The sequence below is a fragment of the Trichechus manatus genome, unplaced genomic scaffold, assembly GCF_000243295.1.
Source record: "Trichechus manatus latirostris isolate Lorelei unplaced genomic scaffold, TriManLat1.0 scaffold00009, whole genome shotgun sequence".
NCBI classification, from domain to species: domain Eukaryota; kingdom Metazoa; phylum Chordata; class Mammalia; order Sirenia; family Trichechidae; genus Trichechus; species Trichechus manatus.
Window position 1 is genome coordinate 19,086,464 of NW_004443945.1, and position 21,167 is coordinate 19,107,630.

At 35.3% G+C, this 21,167-nt stretch overlaps 1 protein-coding gene across 10 annotated transcripts in view; it reads right to left on the reverse strand.

Moving 5' to 3' along the window:
• Positions 1-21,167, reverse strand: part of VPS13B (vacuolar protein sorting 13 homolog B) — an 866,934-nt gene that overhangs the window by 749,507 nt on the left and 96,260 nt on the right. For all 10 annotated transcript variants that reach the window (XR_002823075.1, XR_002823074.1, XM_023726045.1 and 7 more), the window contains exon 16: positions 11,868-11,992. Coding sequence is in view for 8 of the 10 variants with exons in the window: in XM_023726045.1 (XP_023581813.1) it covers positions 11,868-11,992 (125 nt within the window). In the remaining 2 variants the exon portion in view is untranslated. The remainder of the gene's footprint in view (positions 1-11,867; positions 11,993-21,167) is intronic.

Here is a 21,167-nt window from a genome sequence, read left to right on the forward strand (position 1 = left end):
TCTGGCAGCATGGTTGTCCATTTCCCACTTTTGTCCTTTTTGAATATATACTGAATAAAACCTTTTTTGCTTCAAAAAGAAAAGAAAAGAAACTTATTTGCTCTGTAAACTTCCACCTAAAACACAACAAAAAATTTTTTTTTAATTGTACTCTAATTTTAAAACGAAAAAAGTACTACTGAAAACGTGGGCATAATTCATATAAGCCATAAGCCACTATAGAGAATTTTGTCAACTAGATTCTAACACAACCATCAAGTGAATGTTTGCTACAGTTATATAGGTTATTTTAAGGTGTAGCCAGGTTCCTAGTACTTCTATAATTTTTTTAATCACTCATAAAGACTTTATGAGATTTTGTCCTTAAAATAGGATTCCACCCTTAAAATAAGGATACTTTGGGAAGTAACAAAGTTAAGTACTCACTTTCAAATACTATTACTCCCCCCTCACAAAAAATAGTTAAAAGAACACCGTGAGACTAGAAAAACAAACAATTAGAAACTCCAATAGAACCCATATATCTGAGTATCTGCAATTACTAGCATGAATAAAGATAGATGATATTCAGAAATGGTACATTTAATTCACATTTCTCTTCTGATGCTAGAATCTAAAAGAATATTTGCTTTAGAATATTGAACCTTCATTTATTTAAAAAAAAAATGAAAGATGAACAAAAAAATTCAATTTAGATTAGCTACCTTTTCTACCTTAAACAGTAATTTTACTTGTTCTTTTTTCAAACAATTCCAAATTTTAAATTAGCTCATCTAAAAATGTTTATACAATTAATTAAATCCCAGTTCAATCCATTCTAATTAGCATTTTTTGAAAAGTAACTATATGCTACGTACTGGAACATAAATGTAGATATGAAAAATGTAACTAGGCAAGATGTAAAAATGATGAAGTGCTAGAATTACGAGACTAGGCATTTTCAAAGTTAATTAACTTTCCAAAGATTTAAACTTGAAAAAATTAAAAAAAAAAAAGCCTGAGCCAGTGCCAACTCTCATCTTCCTGAAAAAGGCAGGCAGGTCTAATACAAAGTTAAATTTTCTCTTTAAAGAGTCCTTCTATGCCAACAATCACAGTGCAAAAAGGAACCCAAACATCATTCTCACCTCTACAATTTTTCCAATATTATGATTAAAAACCCATGTCCATTTGAGGATGAAGGTGACAATGACACAAAAGGACATTCTTAGAACTCCTTCCCAAGTAACAGCTTCAGCAGCAACTGTAACAAGGTTTGGAAATCCCTCATCCAACTCTAGAATTTAAATACCTCTGGATAAGAGTAAAGATAGTTATTTGTAAGCCTGAATACGCTGTACGTGGGTAAGGAAAGTCACACAGAGATTTAGAATAAAAACAAGTTAGCAACTGAATTTCAACTTCAATATTTACTACACGTATAGGCACTAACAGGAGTTCTCGTGACACAATGGTTAAAGCGTTCAGCTGCTAACCAAAAGGTCAGCGGTTCAAACCCACCAACCGCTCCACCCAGCCAAGCTAACACACAATCTTAACCATCACAATATTATAAAAGTATTTATGGATTTCTGACTTTACAGTTTCTAAAGTTTACACTAAATTTTACAGACTTTACAGACTTCTAAAGTTTATTACACTAGATTTTACACTTTACAGATTTCCAAAGTTTATTTACACTAAACATTACAATGTAGAAAAACTGATATTAACAGTATAAGGCAATGATGCAAATTTTAAATATGTATATTTATAAATATTTTTAAAGATTTTAAATATTTTTAAATAAGTTAATCTCTATCAATTTTGGAGATTATGTACATGTTAAAATAATTGCTGAGAAATCAAATTTTCAGAAAAGCTTCCATTAAGTCCAAAATTATCAAGTGTACCCTACAAAATCACACAGCAATAACGAGAATGTTTTCAAAAGCCTGGGAAATAAAACAAGGAATGTGATGGTTACTGTTATGTGTCAACTTGGCTAGGCTATGATTCTCAGTGGTTTGGCAGACACTATATAATCACTTTCATTTTGTGATCTGATGTGAGCAGCCAATTAGTTAAAAGGGGCGTTTCTTTGAGGGTGTGGCCTGCCTCCAGTATATAAATGGATCTTCTGGCAAAGCTTGCTCTCTTTCTTGACCCCGCACTATTCTCGTCACCTGGCCTCAGGTTCTTGGAAAGTAAGCCTGCAAAAGTCTCTGATCGGCCGCCTAGCCCGCAGATTTTGGATTCGCCAACTCCAGCAACCCAGTGAGCCAGCAGAGGCCTACAGCCTACTGCCTGACCTGCAGATTTTGGGTTTGTCAGCCCCTGCAACCACGTGAAATAGCAGAGGCCTTCAACCTGTTGCCTGACCCACGGATTTGGGTCTTGCCACCCCTCACAACTGCGTGAACCATTTCCTTACAATTGCATGAGCAATTTCCTTGTGGTAAATTTCTATCTATATATATCTACATAAGCTCCACTGATTTTGCTTCTCTAGAGAACCCAGACTAAGACAATGTTGTATCTGATTTATTTATTCAGTGGATTTTCAACTATCTTCAGGAAACTATATTTCTGTTCCTATCACTGTTTACTCCTAGTTAGATGGTTTTCAGCTCAAACATGAAATAAGAAAAATTAAATTTAGAAAATTGAGTAATTCAAAATATCATACTATCAATAACTATTTAAACATCTCCTTACAAGGTTTAGAATCGCAAAAGAGACAGTTTATATGAATAGATTTAAAAAGACAATATATACTGCCCCTTAAAGTTACTTTTCTCTCATTAAATTTCCCTTAAGTAAGGGAATACGTCTTCTATAACCCCCAGGGGGGCAGGTACCTTGCCTATTTTGTTTATTGATGCATATCCAACCAGGGTCCAATGGAGCATCTGGCACAAAATGAACATTCACCAAATATCTATGGGATACAACTGAATGCTGAACAAAAAACAATCTCCAAGTGTGAGAAGATACAACCATCATCGTGGAAAAATTCACTAGAGTTTAGGAAAAAAAACTGAAATTGATTCGGGACCACTGTTATAAAAGTCTGAAAAAGTATCTATTCACTATCTATCCTGGTCATCTTTCCCTGTTTTTGTCATCCCAATAAGTAGAAAAAAGAAGAATTAAGCATTTAAGAGTTAGTAGAAGATAAAAACACATAGTCTGAGCAAAACCAAGAAAGGTTCTAAGAAATACATAAAAAATATCCGGTTAGTAATAGAAAGAAGGCTCTGTTAACAAGAAATGGCAAGTGTGCCTCAAGTCACACAACACAGAATTTCATAAACTGTGAGATTTAATCATATCATGTCTTAGTCTTAATATGCCATTAAAGCCCCAGTGCAGAGCCATCTAGTATGTGGTCTACTGTTGTATGTCTGATCTGAGATTTAAAAACCAAACCAGTTGCTAGCAAGTCAATTCCTACTCATGGCAACCCTGTGTGTTTCAGAGTAGAACCACATTCCATAGGGTTTTCATGGCTATGACCTCTTGAAAGCAGATCACCAGGCCTCTCTTCCAAGGTGCCTCTGGGCGGGTTCAAATCGCCAACCTTTCAGTGAATAGCCCAATGCTTAATCATATGCATCAACCAGGGACTCTACTCTGAGATTTCAGTTCCCAAAAAAATCAGACCTTAGTAGATACTACTAGTAAGACTTAACTATCTAGTATAAGAAGTTTGGTTTAAAATGAACTTAATTGCTACAAAGAGAGTTACTGCAAAATAAGTCCAGAAAAAATTATTTCAATAATTTAGCCAAATGCAAAGAGAAAGCTGGTATGTCCATTTTATTAGAATAGTTTAAACTATGAACTTTTCAAATCAAGTTTACTGTATGATGTAATGGAAAAAATGACCAGGACGTGATATTTTCACTGTGATCATGCCCTTAAGCATCTCTCACGTGTAGACTAATCAGATGAAGTGGAGCATGCATTTTTTTTCTTTTAAGGCAGTAAAATTTGGATTTAACACCACTTAGTGGCTCACAATATAGCATATTCTTATATGTCCAATCTAAAACTTTACTCGTAGAGGGAAAAAAAAAAAGAGTATTCTTGAAGGAAATTCAAGTTCACCTACGAAATTGATGTATGAACTGGACCTATTACAAATGAAGACTGCTGTCTTTTCTCACTGCTTGACTGGCCTAAGCTTCTTTAAAAGACCTATAGATTTTTTTAAGAACCACAGAACATCTGATAGAAATAAGGTTACAATTTCAAAAGACACTTATACATTTTGATGAATTTGAGTCATACTTTGATTTGCCTGCCTTTGAAGCAGAAACCTGCTCCAGCAATGTATGTCAGTTTCAAGAGGATCTGTCTCAGCTAGATTTTTCAGAGACTAGCATGTGAATCCCAGACTATCCTGAAATGTCTAGCTATGGGGCTATACACTGGATAGTGTTCATATCTGCTTGGTTCTGTTAAAATATATTCTATTTTATCAAATTGTTAAAATCAATGTTAACATCCACCATGAGAGAAATAAATTTATAATCAGAGTAAGTGCCTTGGCTGAACAAATTCAAAATTTAACAATACGTCAAAGAGCTTTACTTTAGCATTCTCTTATATTTCAAAATTGAATAGCAATGAGCACTAGGCCTATGAGAGTATTTTTTAATGAATATTGCTAACAAAACTAACTTTCGATTCCTTCATTATTATGCTTTTAAAAACTCCTGGTTTCTAATAATTAATAAGCACCATTGTTAATAACAAAAAGGCCATGAAGCCAATATGTATATGGTTTCTAAACATGAGGATTATTTTAACCACCCTCCCCCCCCCCCCCCAACACACACACTGAGTCAGCACAGATGTATGGGAATCACGAGTTTACAAATTCATCTAAAGAAAAGGTACTACGATTCCAATCTTCCTACTGTTCCTGAAACCCTCTACCTCCTATCCTGAATAAAAACCTATCTTGAATAAAAGCAAGTGACCAAATGAACAGTCATTTGATTTAATAGTTATTCAATTGCTTTAATTTTGATTTGATTTTGTAGTATTGAAATGTCTATAATCTAAGGCTGTCAAGTACTGTGTCTAACTTTTAAAGGGTTTAACAGATAAACACCTTTAAAACATTTTTAAAATGTGAAGAAAATTAAGTAGGAAAACATCTCTCTATACTGTAGAAACTTATAAAATCTTGCTGCAGAAAAAACAATTTCTGTTATAAGCCAACAATTCCAGAAAACCGTAAGAGCAAAAACTACCGTGAAGATAAAATTGCAAATGCAACCCAAAGAATTCTAACATATTCACCTCTTTCTCCTCCCCAAAGTAAGTAGAACTATCACAAATGTTCACTTGATCACTTTTACTTGGTTAATTTCTAAGTACAACTCTGTCAAATCTAAAGGATAACTATTTCAAGTGAAAAAACAAAAGATATAAAAAAGGCAAAATCAGCTTTGGCCCTGGAGTTACATTAAGATTGACAGACTTAACACAAAATTATATGGTTGAAAGAGCCCCGAATCAAGAAAATGAGAATGAGGAAAATAAAGCACTGATATTAATTGTGGGCATTTAGGCAAGTACATTGACCTTTCTGGGACTCAGTTTTCTCATCTTTGAAATGGGAAGATTGTAATATATGATGCCAATGTTTATTTTCAGTTCAAAACACATCCCAGATGACAGAAGAACCAAAGCTGCCTCTCAAGTGGAAATAAGAGAATTAATATCCCAGTTAAGTTTTTCTACTTCTAAGAAATTCTGTTAAAGAGAATGTTAATCATAAAAGCAAGCAAATGAAAATAAACACAGCTTTGTAAACAAAGGGATACAAACATCTATCTCCAGGACCATTAGAAACACCTAACTCTAGATTCTCAAACTGTGGTAATTTAAGGACAGGGCAGTTGAGCAAACACATTTTAAGCCCTGTGTGGTTACTTATTATTCTCTGTTTCCTAATAAATATTACCGGCATTTTGGTAGACCTGAAGAGCCCAGCGTCGATTAAAATTTAAAGCATTTACCCTTGTGTCATTCTTAGCTGAGGCAGAAAAATGGCTGCATCATCATTTTCAGTTCCAGAGAGACAAAAAGACCAGTATCTGCCTTACCTTTCAGTGAGACACCACATCAATACCAAGAGCCTACAGCACTAAGTCCTTTATCTCCTAATTAACACTGAACTCAAAGATAGATTCCACAGAAGCATTATTCTCCTACAAATGAACTGTTCAATAACTTAACTAGTCAAAAATCAAGGTATCCAACATTGTGCCAAGGAATGGGTGATTAGAGGGATCCTTCAATTCAAAAAAAAAAAGTGTTTCCCCACATTCTGATGAGAAATGAGACTGGCTCATGAAATATATAAGCAATAATTATAGGAGAGAAAACATTATTCTTAGGCAGAAATATAAATATGGACTTCACATGGAAGTAGATTTTAATTCAATAAAAACTTTAGAGCTACCCAACAATGAATCTTGTCGCCTCACTAAGTAGCTAACTACCTTTGAATAAAATGTTTAAACAGTGGATACCACTAACTACTACCAGCTGCTGTTGAGCTGATTCCGACTCAGGGCGATCTCATGTATTCAGAGTAGACCTGTCCTCCACAGGGTGTTCATAGCTGTGACCTTTCAGAAGCAGATCACCAAGCCCTTTCTTTCGAGGTGCCTCTGGATGGGTTTGGATTTTGGTTAATAGCCCAGCACTTAAACATCTGTGCCACCGAGGGATTTATAGATAGATTTATGTATATAAATCAAAGGACTCAGAAACTGATATAATGCTTAAGATTCCCAACCAACCCTCATATCGACAATTCTGTGAGATCAGCATTAATGTCTATATACTATTAACTTGTACTAGCACAGCTCAGGCTTATTAGCTGTACTATCATAATTTGCCTCTCAATCCATGGAAATCCAGTTATACCATAAGGCAAAAAGTACGCTGGGACTTCAAAGGTGATTAACAAAAGATAAAGTACATCTTCACTTCTTTAGGTAAGAAAAGGATCAAAGACTTTGAAATCAGATAATGTTGCATGTAAATCCCTGTCCAACCACTGTGTGACTTTGGACCATTTCATGAACCTCTATGAGCTTTAGTTTTACAAGAGGAAATATCATTCTACCTCACAGGGTTATTCTGAAAACTTTTTACTTAAACTAGATACCTAGAATGGTATAAGGAGTCCCTGGGTGGTGCAAACAGTTAGTGCACTTGGCTGCTAACCAAAAGGTTGGAGGTTCAAGTCCACCTACAGGTGCTCCAAAAAAAGGTCTGGTGATCTACTTCCAAATAATTAGCCATTGAAAACTTATGGAGCACAGTTCTACTGTGACACACATGGGGTTGCTAGTAGTCAGAATCAACTCATAGCAACTGGTTTGATTAGCATGGTATTAAAAAGGTACAGCATTCTCTTCAAGTCCTACCTGGTCTTTAATAGCCTACTTAAAAGTTACCTCCTTCACATTCTCCATGATTTTTTAAGCCAAAATAATTTCTCTATACTCTGAACTTTCAAAGTATGCTGTATATATCTCTTTATAATTAAAATCACATTTTTAAATTATAAAACAAAGTGAATTTGTGTTTTTAATATGGTTGGAGACTTTAGTACACCTGATTCAAGAAGAAATGGAGCTAATAAATATTTGATTAACTGGCTTAACTATTTTTAACTGTTCCTATAAAAAAGCATAAGCATCCTTATTTGTTATATACAGGTCTAGGCCCAAAGTCAATTTCCAAATTCCTCCTCCCACCCTTCCCAACTGTACCCTGTAAATGACAGTTCCAATGGACTATTATTCAGACTATGTTATGCCCCAGAAAGCATCCTGCACACCAACCAACCTTTCAGTATATGAAAATCTGATTCAGCCATTAAAGCCCAATTCTAATGCTACCTATTCTCTGAAACCAGGCCTGACATCTCAAGAATTTCTGCTTTCTTTAAACTCTTGGGATATACTGCTTGAACCTCAATTTTGTAATTTTAAGACAATTGTTTCATATGCGCCTTCTCCACTAGACAGTAAGTTTTCATGACCAGAGACTCTCTCTCTTTACATTCTACTACATTCTTTCCCCAACCCCAACACTTAGCACTGTGCCTAGCAAACCATAAGCAAATCAACCACAAAAACCAAAACCAAACTAGTTGTTATAGAGTCAATTCCAACTCACGGCAACACTATGTGTGTCTGAGTAGAACTGTGCTCCATAGGGTTTTCAATGGCTGATTTTTCAGAAGTAGATTGCCAGGGCTTTCCTCCAAGGTATCTCTGAGTAGACTCAAACCTCCAACGTTTTTTGGCTAACAGTTGAGCACGTTAGCCATCTGCACCACAGGCAGTCAGCCAGATACTATCTAATCTCCCCTAATACAATGGAACCTTCTTAAGGAAAAGGAAAAATGGTGGAAGAATTTAAAAAAAAAAAATTGATACTAATTTCAGGAAGTTATTTTTAAATTAAAATTACAGATCAAAAATAAGTAAATCATCAACACCCATGTAATACTATACAAGAACAAAAATGAATAATCTAAAACTATATTCTATAGTATGGATGAATCATAACAAATACTATTTAGAGTGATAGAAGTCAGTCAAAAAGAAGTATATATTGTATGATTCCATTTATATGAAGCCCAAGAAGGGACAAAACTAATGTAAGTTATTAGAAGTCAGGAGAGCAGTTAACTTTGGGGGAGAGGAGAGAGTTGTAACCAAAACAGAGGATGAAAGAAGCTTCTGGGATGCTAATAATGTTCTGTTTCTTGATCTTTGAGCTGGTTACAAAGGAATGTTCAGTTATGAAATACCTTGATACATAATCATAACATATATGTACTTTTCTATAAGTATCAGGGCTTCAAATCAGTTTGTCCTGGTTCTGACTACTGCTGAGAAAGTTCCCAGGTGATACCGATGCTTCTGGTTAGGGACCAATTCTGAGAACCACTAGTAAAGCAATAGTTCTCAAAATTTATTATACCTAAGACTCATCTGAGGATCTTGTAAAAATGTAGACTCTGATTAGTGTATCTGGGGTGGAAATGCAAATTCTCAACAGGGGTTCAAAATCAGAACAAACCAGTTTGAAGCCCTGGTAAGTATATAATATTCCAAAAAAAACTTTTTAAACTAGAGGTGAAATGTTTATTACTGTTTCTGTATTGTTTTGAAAACAACAAGGTGATCACAAGGTTATCCTTCAACTATCCTTTAATCAACCATTTACTGGTCTTCAAATAATCACATTTAAAAAAAAAAAAAAGAGGTAAATTCAAATTTAAATTAATTTCTCAAGATTTTTGCCATTAAATATTATTGGTCACTGTGTTCTTCCCATCCTGTCTTACACATTCAATCCTTTTCTGAGGGACTAACCAGAAAGAACTAAATGTGAACCTCGTGTGAAATAATGGGAAAAAATTTTTTGAAAAGTTTATATGTTTGGGAACTATGTAGTACAGAAGGAAACAAAATAACCAAAACATTTTTTAAAATTAAATTCTCAGAAACTTAAGTTTAGTAATAGCTTTCTTACTCAGGTAAATAAATATTAAGAGAAACATTTAAATGGGAGAAAATAACCCAATTTCATTGTTAATTAAATAACATTTTTAAAAATCGATTAACAAATCCGACTGGAAGGAAAATTTATGAGTTTGAAACTTCATGCACAATTAACAGTTCAATTTGAAAATATTTTAAAATAAAAAGTACAAATTATTTTGCTGGTTTAAATAAACTTTAGATTTCCACTGCTAACTCAAAACATACTACTTAAAATTTTTCACAATGAGCCATAAAGTGTCTTTGTTTGCAAAATCGTGGCCTATAGTAAATATGCTCTTCTCAACATTTTAAAAAAAAAAGAATATGTGTTGGGGGGCATATTTAAAAAACTCTGGAATGTGAATTTTAAAAATCCAAATGAAAGAGCTGGTATAATTTGAGGAAGGGAGAGACCACAAGTGGAAACCAAGTTGACAAATCATGACATAACTGGGTACCTTAATAAAATAATTCTTACTCCCTGCATGAGTTAAATAAAACTCTTAGCGCTCATACTGATTTTTATTTAATTCAAGCACTATATAATGTTTTTTCTTCCCTTCAAACTGCACTTAACTAAGCTACATCTCAATTTATTGAGTTTTTATTCATTCATTTCAATTTAGAGTTGCTAAGATTAGATTAAATATATTAAAGTAAGATAATTTACTTCCCATTTATTAAGAAAGCCAACTTAAAGAAAATATTTCAAAGCAATATCCTTCTATAAAGCACAGCCTCACTAAAACAGTGAAAAAGTGGTCTTATCTACAAAAAAGCAAAACACATCCAAATAAATGAACACTCTGTGATCTGATGCTTTCAATATTAGATGTCTGCAGATACACTTTAAGTGACATTCGACAATATTTATAATAACCCCTACATACTCATAAAATAGGTCTTAATAAATCCTTTTCATGTAAAGGCTATAATTCATTTGGATATTTTGGCTTTATAAGACATTGTTAATAGCAAATTATACCAAGTGATTGTAATGAAATTTTTATCTTGCTCTAGTAAATGATAAATAAATCAGCATATAACTGAGGAAATAGTTTTCACAAATATCTATTAAAGTTCATACAGACATATCAACTGTACTTATAAATAAACACATGTCCCAAGGTATTTCTTAATAGATCAGAACATAAAAATTGGCTCAAATGCAACATCTTACATACATCCAAATAAAAATTTAAAAGTGAAATCCATCTCTACACAACATAAATGACATGAGAAATGTGGATGAGATTGAACAAAATGAAATTTATTGAGAAATAAAGAATAATCATTTGATTATGGTTTTATTTTACAGAGGAACTGGTTCCAAGACTTAATTAACTGACACTTTTATTTTCTTTTAATTTTCTGGGTCAACAGGCAAGCGACTTTGAAAATGTGAGCATTTACATTATTAATTCCATTTTAAAAATTATATATATTAAAGGAACACATTTTTATCAAATGGAGTATTCTAGATTAAAAAATTTCTTAGATAAAGTAATTAACATCTATTTCTCTATTACTTTTCATAAATAACTAGAAAGCATACCCTGAAAAAACAAACTTACTAATTAGGATAAGAAAGGAAAGATATAAACAATTTTTTTAAAGATACAAATAATTTAAATAAACCAAATTAAAAACTGTAGAAATATTTCACTAGAAAATTACTTCATATATTTAAAACTTATTTCACATATTTAAACAATTACTTCTTTCCTTCTACAAATCTATTTGAACTGCAGAAAATAAAACCTCCAAATAAAAGCAACCCAACACTCAATGAAAATAACAAGGGTTAAAATCAATTTCTTCCAAAATGCAGCTACTACTCAGTGTCAAATATTCTAATAATATGTCATTGGTATATTTTTCTCAGTAGCTATGAATACATATGAAAAATTGTTACTTAATAAATACTCTGGCCTTGATATTAACTTGCCACTCTTTTATCTTTGTATCTTTTCCAAAAAAGGTTAGAGAGAGGGGCAACTTGTCCTGCAGTTCCTATTTCAGTCTAAAACAGCATTTTACTATAGCTCCAATATGGATTAACAGTTATTACCCAAACAAAAGCTATTATTACCACAAAAGATGCTATGAACTAACACATTTCAGAGATAGAAAGAGATTTTTGTATATCTCAGATAAAGGCAACACAACTTCCGGTATTTTTCTCAAACGTTTTGTACAATACAGGCTGGCATAAGAAACAGACATTTGGATTTTTTCCCTCCTAAGATAATAAAATTAACATAAACCACACTTTAATATATAAATACTTACCAGCACATGGGAAGTTTCAGAAGTTTACCATAAACAGCAGTGCTGAAAGAGGGAATAATCGGTACAGGTAAACAATAAGATCCTCTACAGTCCAAAGAGGTCACTCCTGCCTGGAAGCCAAATATCTGAAACAGAAAGAAAAGACACAAATGTTCACAGAGACAACATTTTAATAAGCACTGGGTGAAATACGTCAGTTTCAATTTGCTGTAGAACAGCTGCACACTAAATATGTTCCAATGTTCTTTGCCACTTCCCAAACAATCAACATTTTCTGTTATTCAATTTGACATTACCTAAATCAGAATTAAGAGATTTAAATACACAATATTTGTTTCACATTCCTGAAAGATCGCTGCTCATCAATTTACAACTACGAAAACATTAACTACTAGAACAATCTTAAAAATGCATTTTGCTTTCAACCTGCATTATGCATACACAAAAAGAATATCCAAATATATCCAAAAATGCTGCTTCTTTTCCCTTTCTTTTGTGAAAATTATTGTGGTGTTGAGGTTTTTACTCGAGCAAATTTGGTATGTGGCATAAATTAGTCTCCGTATGTTTATACTTAAAATGAGCAGATTACACTAAAAAAAAAGTATAAGCATTCTCTTGAATTCTGAAACATTGTATTTCCCTTAATAGGAAGAAACAATATAACATCACATTTTACACGAAACACTGCAGAGACCTGAATCTGATATTTTTCTCCAGTTATTTCAAATAAGAGAGAAGACAGACATCTCACACCAGAAAGAGTAACACACGAGAATACAAAACAACGAGTTTTTGTTTTCCAATAACATGCAAAAGCAGTTTAACCATAACATTTATCTTTAGTTACTATTTTTTATTCCTTAGGTTAATAAAGTATTGAGTTCCATATCTCTGTGGATTATTTAACTGTGAAGTTTTACCTTGAAACATGTTTTAAATTTCTTCATAATTTTGAAAACAAAATACTTTTAATAATGAATAAAATTAATAATAAAAATAGTAAATTTTAATAATGATCAATTTCCTAAAAAGTATTAAGCTACTTCTTTTCAAAAAGTTATTATCCCCTTCTCATTCATCAAACTGACAATGTCAAATCCTTTCATCTAAAATCAGTTTTGAAAACAAAATAATTTTTTGGAAATAAGACATTATTAAGAATTACACTTTCGGAGTAAACTGCATTTTCAAAGAACCTACCTATCTAATTAATATCAAGGAAAATGAAAGTGATGCACATATTAATTCCTGTACGTCCTGCTACTAGCCAAGCGGTAAGAGGTACAATGGAAAAATATATACGTTCCAATCATTAAATGATCGACCTTAAAAACTTAGTTTATTCAGATTCTTTTTTTTTTCGAAGACTTGTTCTGATCCCCATTATACGCAAAGAACTCTGCTGGTACTACACAATTTCAGCATTTCATGTTTCCTCTGAAAGGCTCAGTATTCAAAGAATTTTGAAATTTAACACCACTTAAAACAAACCATGATTATCAAAACAATACTCAATCTTCAAGTATTTCTAGAGTTATAAATTTAGATCAGCCTTTTATCTCAGCAGATTATCTGTACTGCACTAAAAACTCTCACAAAGCCACTTTCTAAAATTTTATAAAATGCCCCAAAAGTATAACTATTGACACTATCATTAATTGTACTCAGGATGGAAACTGGGTGTAGAGGAGATCTCCTACTGGTTGTCTGTGGAACTTAACAAAGGTCTTTGAAGAAACTGCCTATTCCGTAATTTAAAAAAAAACAAGTTTCCACTATATTGACATGTTGAATAGAAATGCTTCCAAGAGAACATTCCAACAGGTATAATTTATAAGGGAAGGGAGTCTATTTGACAAAGAAATTATCCACTATATGTTGTCAACCTTTATTACATTTAAAGGGTCACAAACAAACAAAAAAACAAACCCACTGCCATTGAATCAATTCCAACTCAAAGCGACCCTATAGGGTTTCCAAGGCTGTAAATCTTTACAGAAGCAGACTGCCACATCTTTCTCCCATGGAGGAGCTGGTGAGTTCGAACTGCTGACCCTTCAGTTAGCAGCCAAGCACTTTAACTTCTGTGCCTAAAGGATCGTAGTATGGTATTACCTACCCCTATCAAAAATAATAATCAAAAAAATAACAAATTTTCAACTCTATCCTTTAAAATACAGCAATGAAATACAGATTTACAATACCTATATAACCAAATAATTTGTCAACAGCCCTCGACTAAAATTAAAAATATTTCATCTAGAAAAAGGAGAGCCAGTACAGTCTGAATTGAGGTTTCTCTCCAAAGATAGTGCATACATTCAAAAATGGAATAAAAGTTCTACAGACTGTTAACTACTGGTCTGAATCTGTAAGAATGAATGAAACAGCAAGGGTAATTACTGATAGAAGTTTTAGCTGAAGGAAATGTCAACTTGAATATGATAAATACAAAGCATACATTAAATGCAAAGTTAAAACATTGTGGTGCAATGGATCACTTTCATATCACCTTTCTCACCATGATCCTGTAACTCCTACCAAATGATTGGGAGGGACTATGCAAATAAGTTGCTTGTGGTCTGCCAAGGGGATTGGACAGCTTGCTAATAATGCAAATAAGGTGCACGGCACCTTTGTTGGGGGTGGGACCATGCAAATAAGGTGTATGGCCATCTGCTAGGCTTAAACTGAGCCATCCCAGAGACAGAAAGGGGAACTTCACTACCACCAGAAAGAAGAGCCAAGAGTGCAACGTGCCCTTTGGACCTGGGGTCCCTGCATTGAGAACCTCCTAGACCCAAGAGACAGAGAGAGTTGTAACAATGAAGATGGCATGTGATGGCAAGAAGCAGCAGCACAGAAACGGCAGCAGCAGAACCAGGAAACCAGCGTGGGCTTCCTGGCTGAGTGCGGCGCCTCTGGGCACTTGGTGGAACTAATCTCCCTGACGCACAGGGCGAGAGAGAGTTGAGTACCTTTGGGCTGAGACTTACTGGCAGAGTGGGGTGCCTCCAGGCACTTACTGCGAAGCTAAGAGCTTTTTAACACTTAACTGAGCAGGGCCAAGGTGAGGCTGAGAGGCCGAGGGACAGAGAGAGGTCTGCTTGCAGGCACAGCTGAGAAGAAGCTGTCCTGATTGAAGAACTGTATCCTGAGTTGTTCCTGATCCTAAATTGTAACCTGTTACTTCCCTAACAAACCTGATAATGTCTGTGAGTTCTGTGTGACCACTGCAGTGAATTATCAAACCCAGCAGAAAAATAGAGAGTAGGAGGGATGGTTGGTGTCAGAACTGGTGAAAATGTTAGAGAGAGGAGGTATGTCTAACCTCCACCTCATGGGGATCAGCCTTGTGCTGATGTTGATGGTGAGTCTCTCTTCTCCCCATTGTGAAGTCAGACAAGGAGGTCAAACAACACTGCCGACACACAATTTTTGCAAACACATAATGGCCACCTTTTAAAAATTATCCAATTAGAAAACAACAAAAATAAATACCTCACCAATATTTTACAACTTTACAACAAATGTTCTTGGATTAACAGCTCAAGTAGAAGAAACTTTAGTAGACTCAGAAACATCACAAAACAATTTATTAAAAATAAAAATTAAGATAAATTAGAATTTGCAATTTTAAAAAGACAAAAAAATATAAAAAGCACACACTAATTGTAAACAACAATTGCTTCTGCCATTGTAAGACATTCAGTATAATGTCAGCATCCTAAAGACACATCCCTTCATAAAAGAGACAAATAATCAAGCAAGAAAACCAAAGACACAAGGAAAACACTAATTCAAAGGACCAATGGGACCACATGAACCACAGCCTCCAAAGTCTGAGCCCAAAAGAACTAGATGGTGCCCAGCTACCACCACCAACTGCTTTGACAGGCATCATAATAGAGGGTCCCATACAAAGAGGGAAAAAAATGTAGAAAAAAATTTAAATTCACAAAAAAAGACCAGGCTTACTGGTCTGACAGAGACTAGAAGGACCCTCGAGACTAGGGCCCCCAGATACCCTACTAACTCAGAACTGAAGCCACTCCTGAAGTCCACCTTTCAACCAAAGATTAGACAGGCCTATAAAACAAACAATAACACACATGAGCAACATGCTTCTTAGTTCCATCAAGTATACAAGACCAAATGGGCAACATCTGCCCAAAAGCAGAAGTGAGAAGGCAAGAAGGGACAGGAAAACTGGATGAATGGACACAGGGAACCCAGTGTGGAAAGGGGGAGACTGCTGACACGCTGCAGGGATTGCAACCAATGTCACAAAACAATTTGTGTATAAATTTTTGAATAAGAAACTAATTAGCACTGTAAACTTTCACCTAAAGCATAATAATTATTTTAAATGGGCAAAAGATTTGAATAGACGCTTTTCCAGGTATAGACAAATGGCTGATAAGCACGTTAAAAAAAATGCTCTAGATCATGAGTCATTTGGGAAATAGAAATCAAAACCACAATGAGATACCATTTTACATCTACTTAAATGGCTAAAATTTAAAAAAAAAAAGACAACAACAAGTGTTGGTGAGGATGTGGAAAAAACTACAATGCTCATTCATTGCTGGTCAGAATGTAAAATAGTACAATCCCCTTTCAACGGTTTACCAGTTCCTTAAAATCTTAAACACGTTACCATATGACCCAGCAATGCCACTCCTAGATATAAACCTAAGAGAAATGAAAACCTATGACCATGCAAAAATTTGTACACTTTCACAGCTGTGTTATTCGCAACAGCCAAAAAACAGAAACAATCCAAATGTCCATCAACTGATGAATGGATAAACAAAAAGTAGTATATCCATACAATGGAATATTATTATTCAGTCATTAAAAGGAATTAATGGCCCCAAGACACCCTTCTGATCTGGACCTGAAGCCATTACTGGAGACTACCTTCCAGCCATACTAGAGACAAGCCCATAAAATAAACGATAACATCCAAGAGGAATGTGTGCCTCAGAACAATCAATTATACAAGATCAAAAGGGCAATATTTGCCCAAAAGCAAAGATGAGAAGGCAGGAAGGGGAAGAAAATCAGGACGAAAGGAAACAAGGAAACCAAGGTGGAAATGGGGAGAGTACTGACAAATTGTGTGGAATGAAACCAAGGCTATGAAACACTTTACGTACAATCTATTGAATGGGAATCTAATTCGCTCTGTAAACTTTCACCTAACACACAATTTTAAAAATGGAATTAAGTACTGATATATGCTACAACATGGATGAATCTTAAAGACATTATGCTAAGTAAAAACCAGTCACAAAAGACCATAGATTGTATGATTTCATTTATATGAAACAGCCAGAATAAGCAAAGCCAAAGAAACAAAAATAAAAACAGATTAGTGGTTGCCAGGGGCTAGGCTGGGAGCAGTAAATAGGCAGTGACTGCTCATGTGTAGAGTTTCTTTACGGGGTGATAAAAATGACCTGGATTAGTGGTAACGGTTGCAGAGTTCTATTGAATACACAAAAATACTAAAATCCACTAAATTATATCTTCATAAAGTTGTTAAAAAAAAAAATCCTTACAATATACCTAAAAAAAAAAAAAAAAATCAGTTGCCTTGGAGTTCATTCCAAAGTACAACTGTGCTTCACGGGGGTTTCAATGGCTGTGATCTTTCAGAGGTAGACTGCTAGGCTTTTCTTTTGAGGCACCTCTGGTACAAACTACCAACCTTTTAGCCATGTACTTAACCATTTGTGCCACCCTAGCGACTCCTACAAAACAGCTAATGTCTGCTTTAACTATGAACATCCCACTAGTCCCACTAGCCCCCAAACATACCCAACCACCTGAATCCACTTCCATTCGTTTAGAATTTGTTATACTATTTGTTATATTTTTATAAGCTCTTTCATATGCATGAACAATCTATAGCATTATTTTCTTAATTTACATAAATTGTATCTTTCTATACATATCATTATGCTTTCTGGTATCCCACCAACCATTACATTATTGAGAGATATCCATGTGGGCATATACAGACCTCTAGTTGTATGTAACTCCTAGCACACCACATGTGAAAGTTCTCTAGGGCAGGAGTCAGCAAACTACAGCCCACAGACTAAATCCCACCCAATGCCTGTTTTTGTACTGCTAAGAGCTAACAAAAATTATTCTTAGCTCATAATGTTATAAGCTAAGCATAATTTTTACACATGAACATTTATATTATAGTTCATTTTAAGATAGGAAACATTAACTCAGAACCCCAGCTAGGTGAAATGTTATCCCAAGGGAAAAAAAATCTGTTCTTCACAACAGAACTGTGTTACAAAAAACTGTTAGATGTTGTCAACTCAAACTTTGTGGAAATTTGTTCTCTCTTATAAATACCTACATAATATCCTCAATTTCCTTCTTGGTCCTCAAAGCCTAAAATACTTACTATCTGACCCTTTAGAGGGAAAAGCTTGCTGAACTCTGCTCTAGGGTATATACTGAAAATTTGAATGGATGGGTGGTAAAGTAGATATGCTTTCGAATTTATTAAATCCTGACGAAATACTCTCCAAAATGACAATTACCAATTTACACACCCACTAGCCATATATGAAATCACCATTCCTCCCAAATCCTCAAGAAATACTGTTTATTTGAGATAAAAAATTATCAAACACAAAGAATTCAAAGGGTTTTGATTCCACTATAACCTGGATCTCTCCAAAGCATCCACCACAGCTGAACCTTATGAATAGCAAGATCTTAAATTTATACACCATTCTACCGTTTATATGGTGCTTTTCCACAACTTATTTTCTACATATGTTTCAAATTTCAGATGCCTTGCAATGTCTTAGCTACTCAATGCCACACATATTCAAGGGATGGGTTTGCCAAATAAATAAAGAGGACTTGATATGGCATAAGTTTCTTCTGCATGTTTCCCTCATACATCCATGCTAACGTTCGCAATTGATAAATTTCGTTACATGAAGTGAAAACTATATACAACTTAATCATATAATCAAAATGGTCAAATTTAAGTACACAAAATTAAAACTAAAGCATTTGCTTGAGTATTTAATTTAAAAAATATCTGGGTTCTAAAATGCTAAACACACATGAAACAGATATTCAAATCCTCTCCTGTAACACTGTAACACTACAATACTGAAAATTAAACTTTGAAAACCTCCTCAAAGGTTACTGAACTCATCTCAAGTAACATAAACTTCATAACAAATAAGTATTTTGAGTCAGCTCCAAATAGTCATATAAGCTATCTACAAAATCTTGAGAAGTATTAAAATGTAGTAGGCCACTATATAAGCATTAAATGCAGTAAGAGATTCGATACTCAACACTTTATTTTTAAAAATATTCAATATTCATAATATCAATGAAAGGTTTTTCTACATATATTATACTATTAACCACTATAAATATCTTACTTCCTGGGACACTCAATTTAACAATTGTAGCTATGGACAAGACTGACCAAAATGCAAAAAAAAACTAGACCGCAGATGTAGCAAAAGTCCTTTTCCCAAAACATTTTATATGGGCTAAACAGTAACCATTATACTAAAAATTTAAGTGAGCTTTTAACATATTAACAAACAGAAGTGGTGAACAATTATGCCAATAACTTTTATACCAGTACGGATAGTGACCACACTGGTGACCAATGGCTTTGGTGACCATTTACCTTGAGGGTGGGGCATGCCTTACTCATCTTTAATGCTGAGTATCTGCAATATGGAAACAACTAAATATTTACCAAATGAATGAGCCCTATATAACTAGAATACCTTGGAGAAATTAGTGTATTGCTTAAAATTAGACCTGTTTCCACAGTTGAATTTATCTTTTTGTATGTACCTGTACTGAGACGCATTACTTACTATTTAAAAAAAAACAGCAGAGGGGGACCTCATACCATCAAGAAAGCAGTGCCAGGAGCAGAGCGCGTCCTTTGGACCGGGGTCCCTGTGCTGAGAAGCTCCTAGTTCGGGGGAACACCGAAGACAAGGAGGCCGACAGAGAGAAAAAGCCTTCCCCTGGAGCTGACGCCCTGAATTTGGACTTTTAGTCTACTTTGACTGTGAGAAAATAAACTTCTCTTCGTTAAAACCATCCACTTATGGTATTTCTGTTATGGCAGCGCGAGATGACTAAGACAGAATTTCCTACCGAGAGAGCAGGGTGCTGCTCTAACAGATACCTAAAATGTGGAAGTGGTTTTAAAACTGAATGGGTAGACGTATGGCAGTGACAGACGACCAGCAACAGCAGAGAACCTGCAGCAGCAGCAGAGAACCAACAGCAGCAGAACCAGGAGACCAGTGCGAGACGGCGCTGGAGCCGACCCACGGAGCGAGAGAGCTGAATGCCTGTGAGCAGGAGGCTTCCTGGCAGAGTGGGGTGTCTCTGGGCACTTATTGGTGGAGCTAAGCTTGCCGACCCACGGAGCGAGGGAGCTGAGCGCCTGTGTGCAAAAGGCTTCCTGGTGGAGTGGGGTGCCTCCAAGCACTTACCAGTGGAGCTACTGAGCTTTGGAACACTTGCCCCAGCAGGGCAGATGCGGGCGGGAGGCCCAAGGGACGAGAGGCCATAGGAAGCAGAAGCTGAAGAGACAAGGGACACAAGAAGCCGAGCTGCTTCAGCCTCAAAAGGTATGGCCATGACCTCGGGGGTTTCAAAGGGTGGAGCCATGGCCTCTGGTGTTTCCAAGGGTGGAGTTGTCACTCCGATGGACTAGGAGAATGGTGGGCCTAAAGCCAAGGGAGCAGAGTTGCTGTCCCAGTGGGCCTGGAAGGCAGAGCCGAAGCTCAGGGCCGAGCGGCCTCCACTCAAAATCCAGAGACTGTGGTCAATACCTAGAGTCTGGAGGGCAGGGCCATTGTGTAAATTGTCTCAGAGAACAGAGGATTATTTTCAAAGCCTTGTGGGCTAATGTAATGTGTTTTGCTGACTTGCTTGGTGCCTGTTATGCCTTCTTTTCCTCTAGTTTCTCCCATTTGTAATGAAATGTCTAGCTTGTGCCTGTTCTGCCATTGTACTTTTGGAAGCAGATAACTTGTATTCTAGATTTCACAGATGAAGAGAAAGTTTTGGATTTTGGACTTGGAGTTAAGACTTTTGCTATGATATGATGGGGTGAATGTTTTCCATGTTGCAAGGATGTGATTTTTGGGGGGCCAAAGGGTGGAATGTCATGGTTTGAATTATGTCCCCCCAAAAATGTGTATATCAGTTTGGCTGGGCCATGATTCCTGGTACTGTGTGACTTCTCTGTGTGTTGTAAAT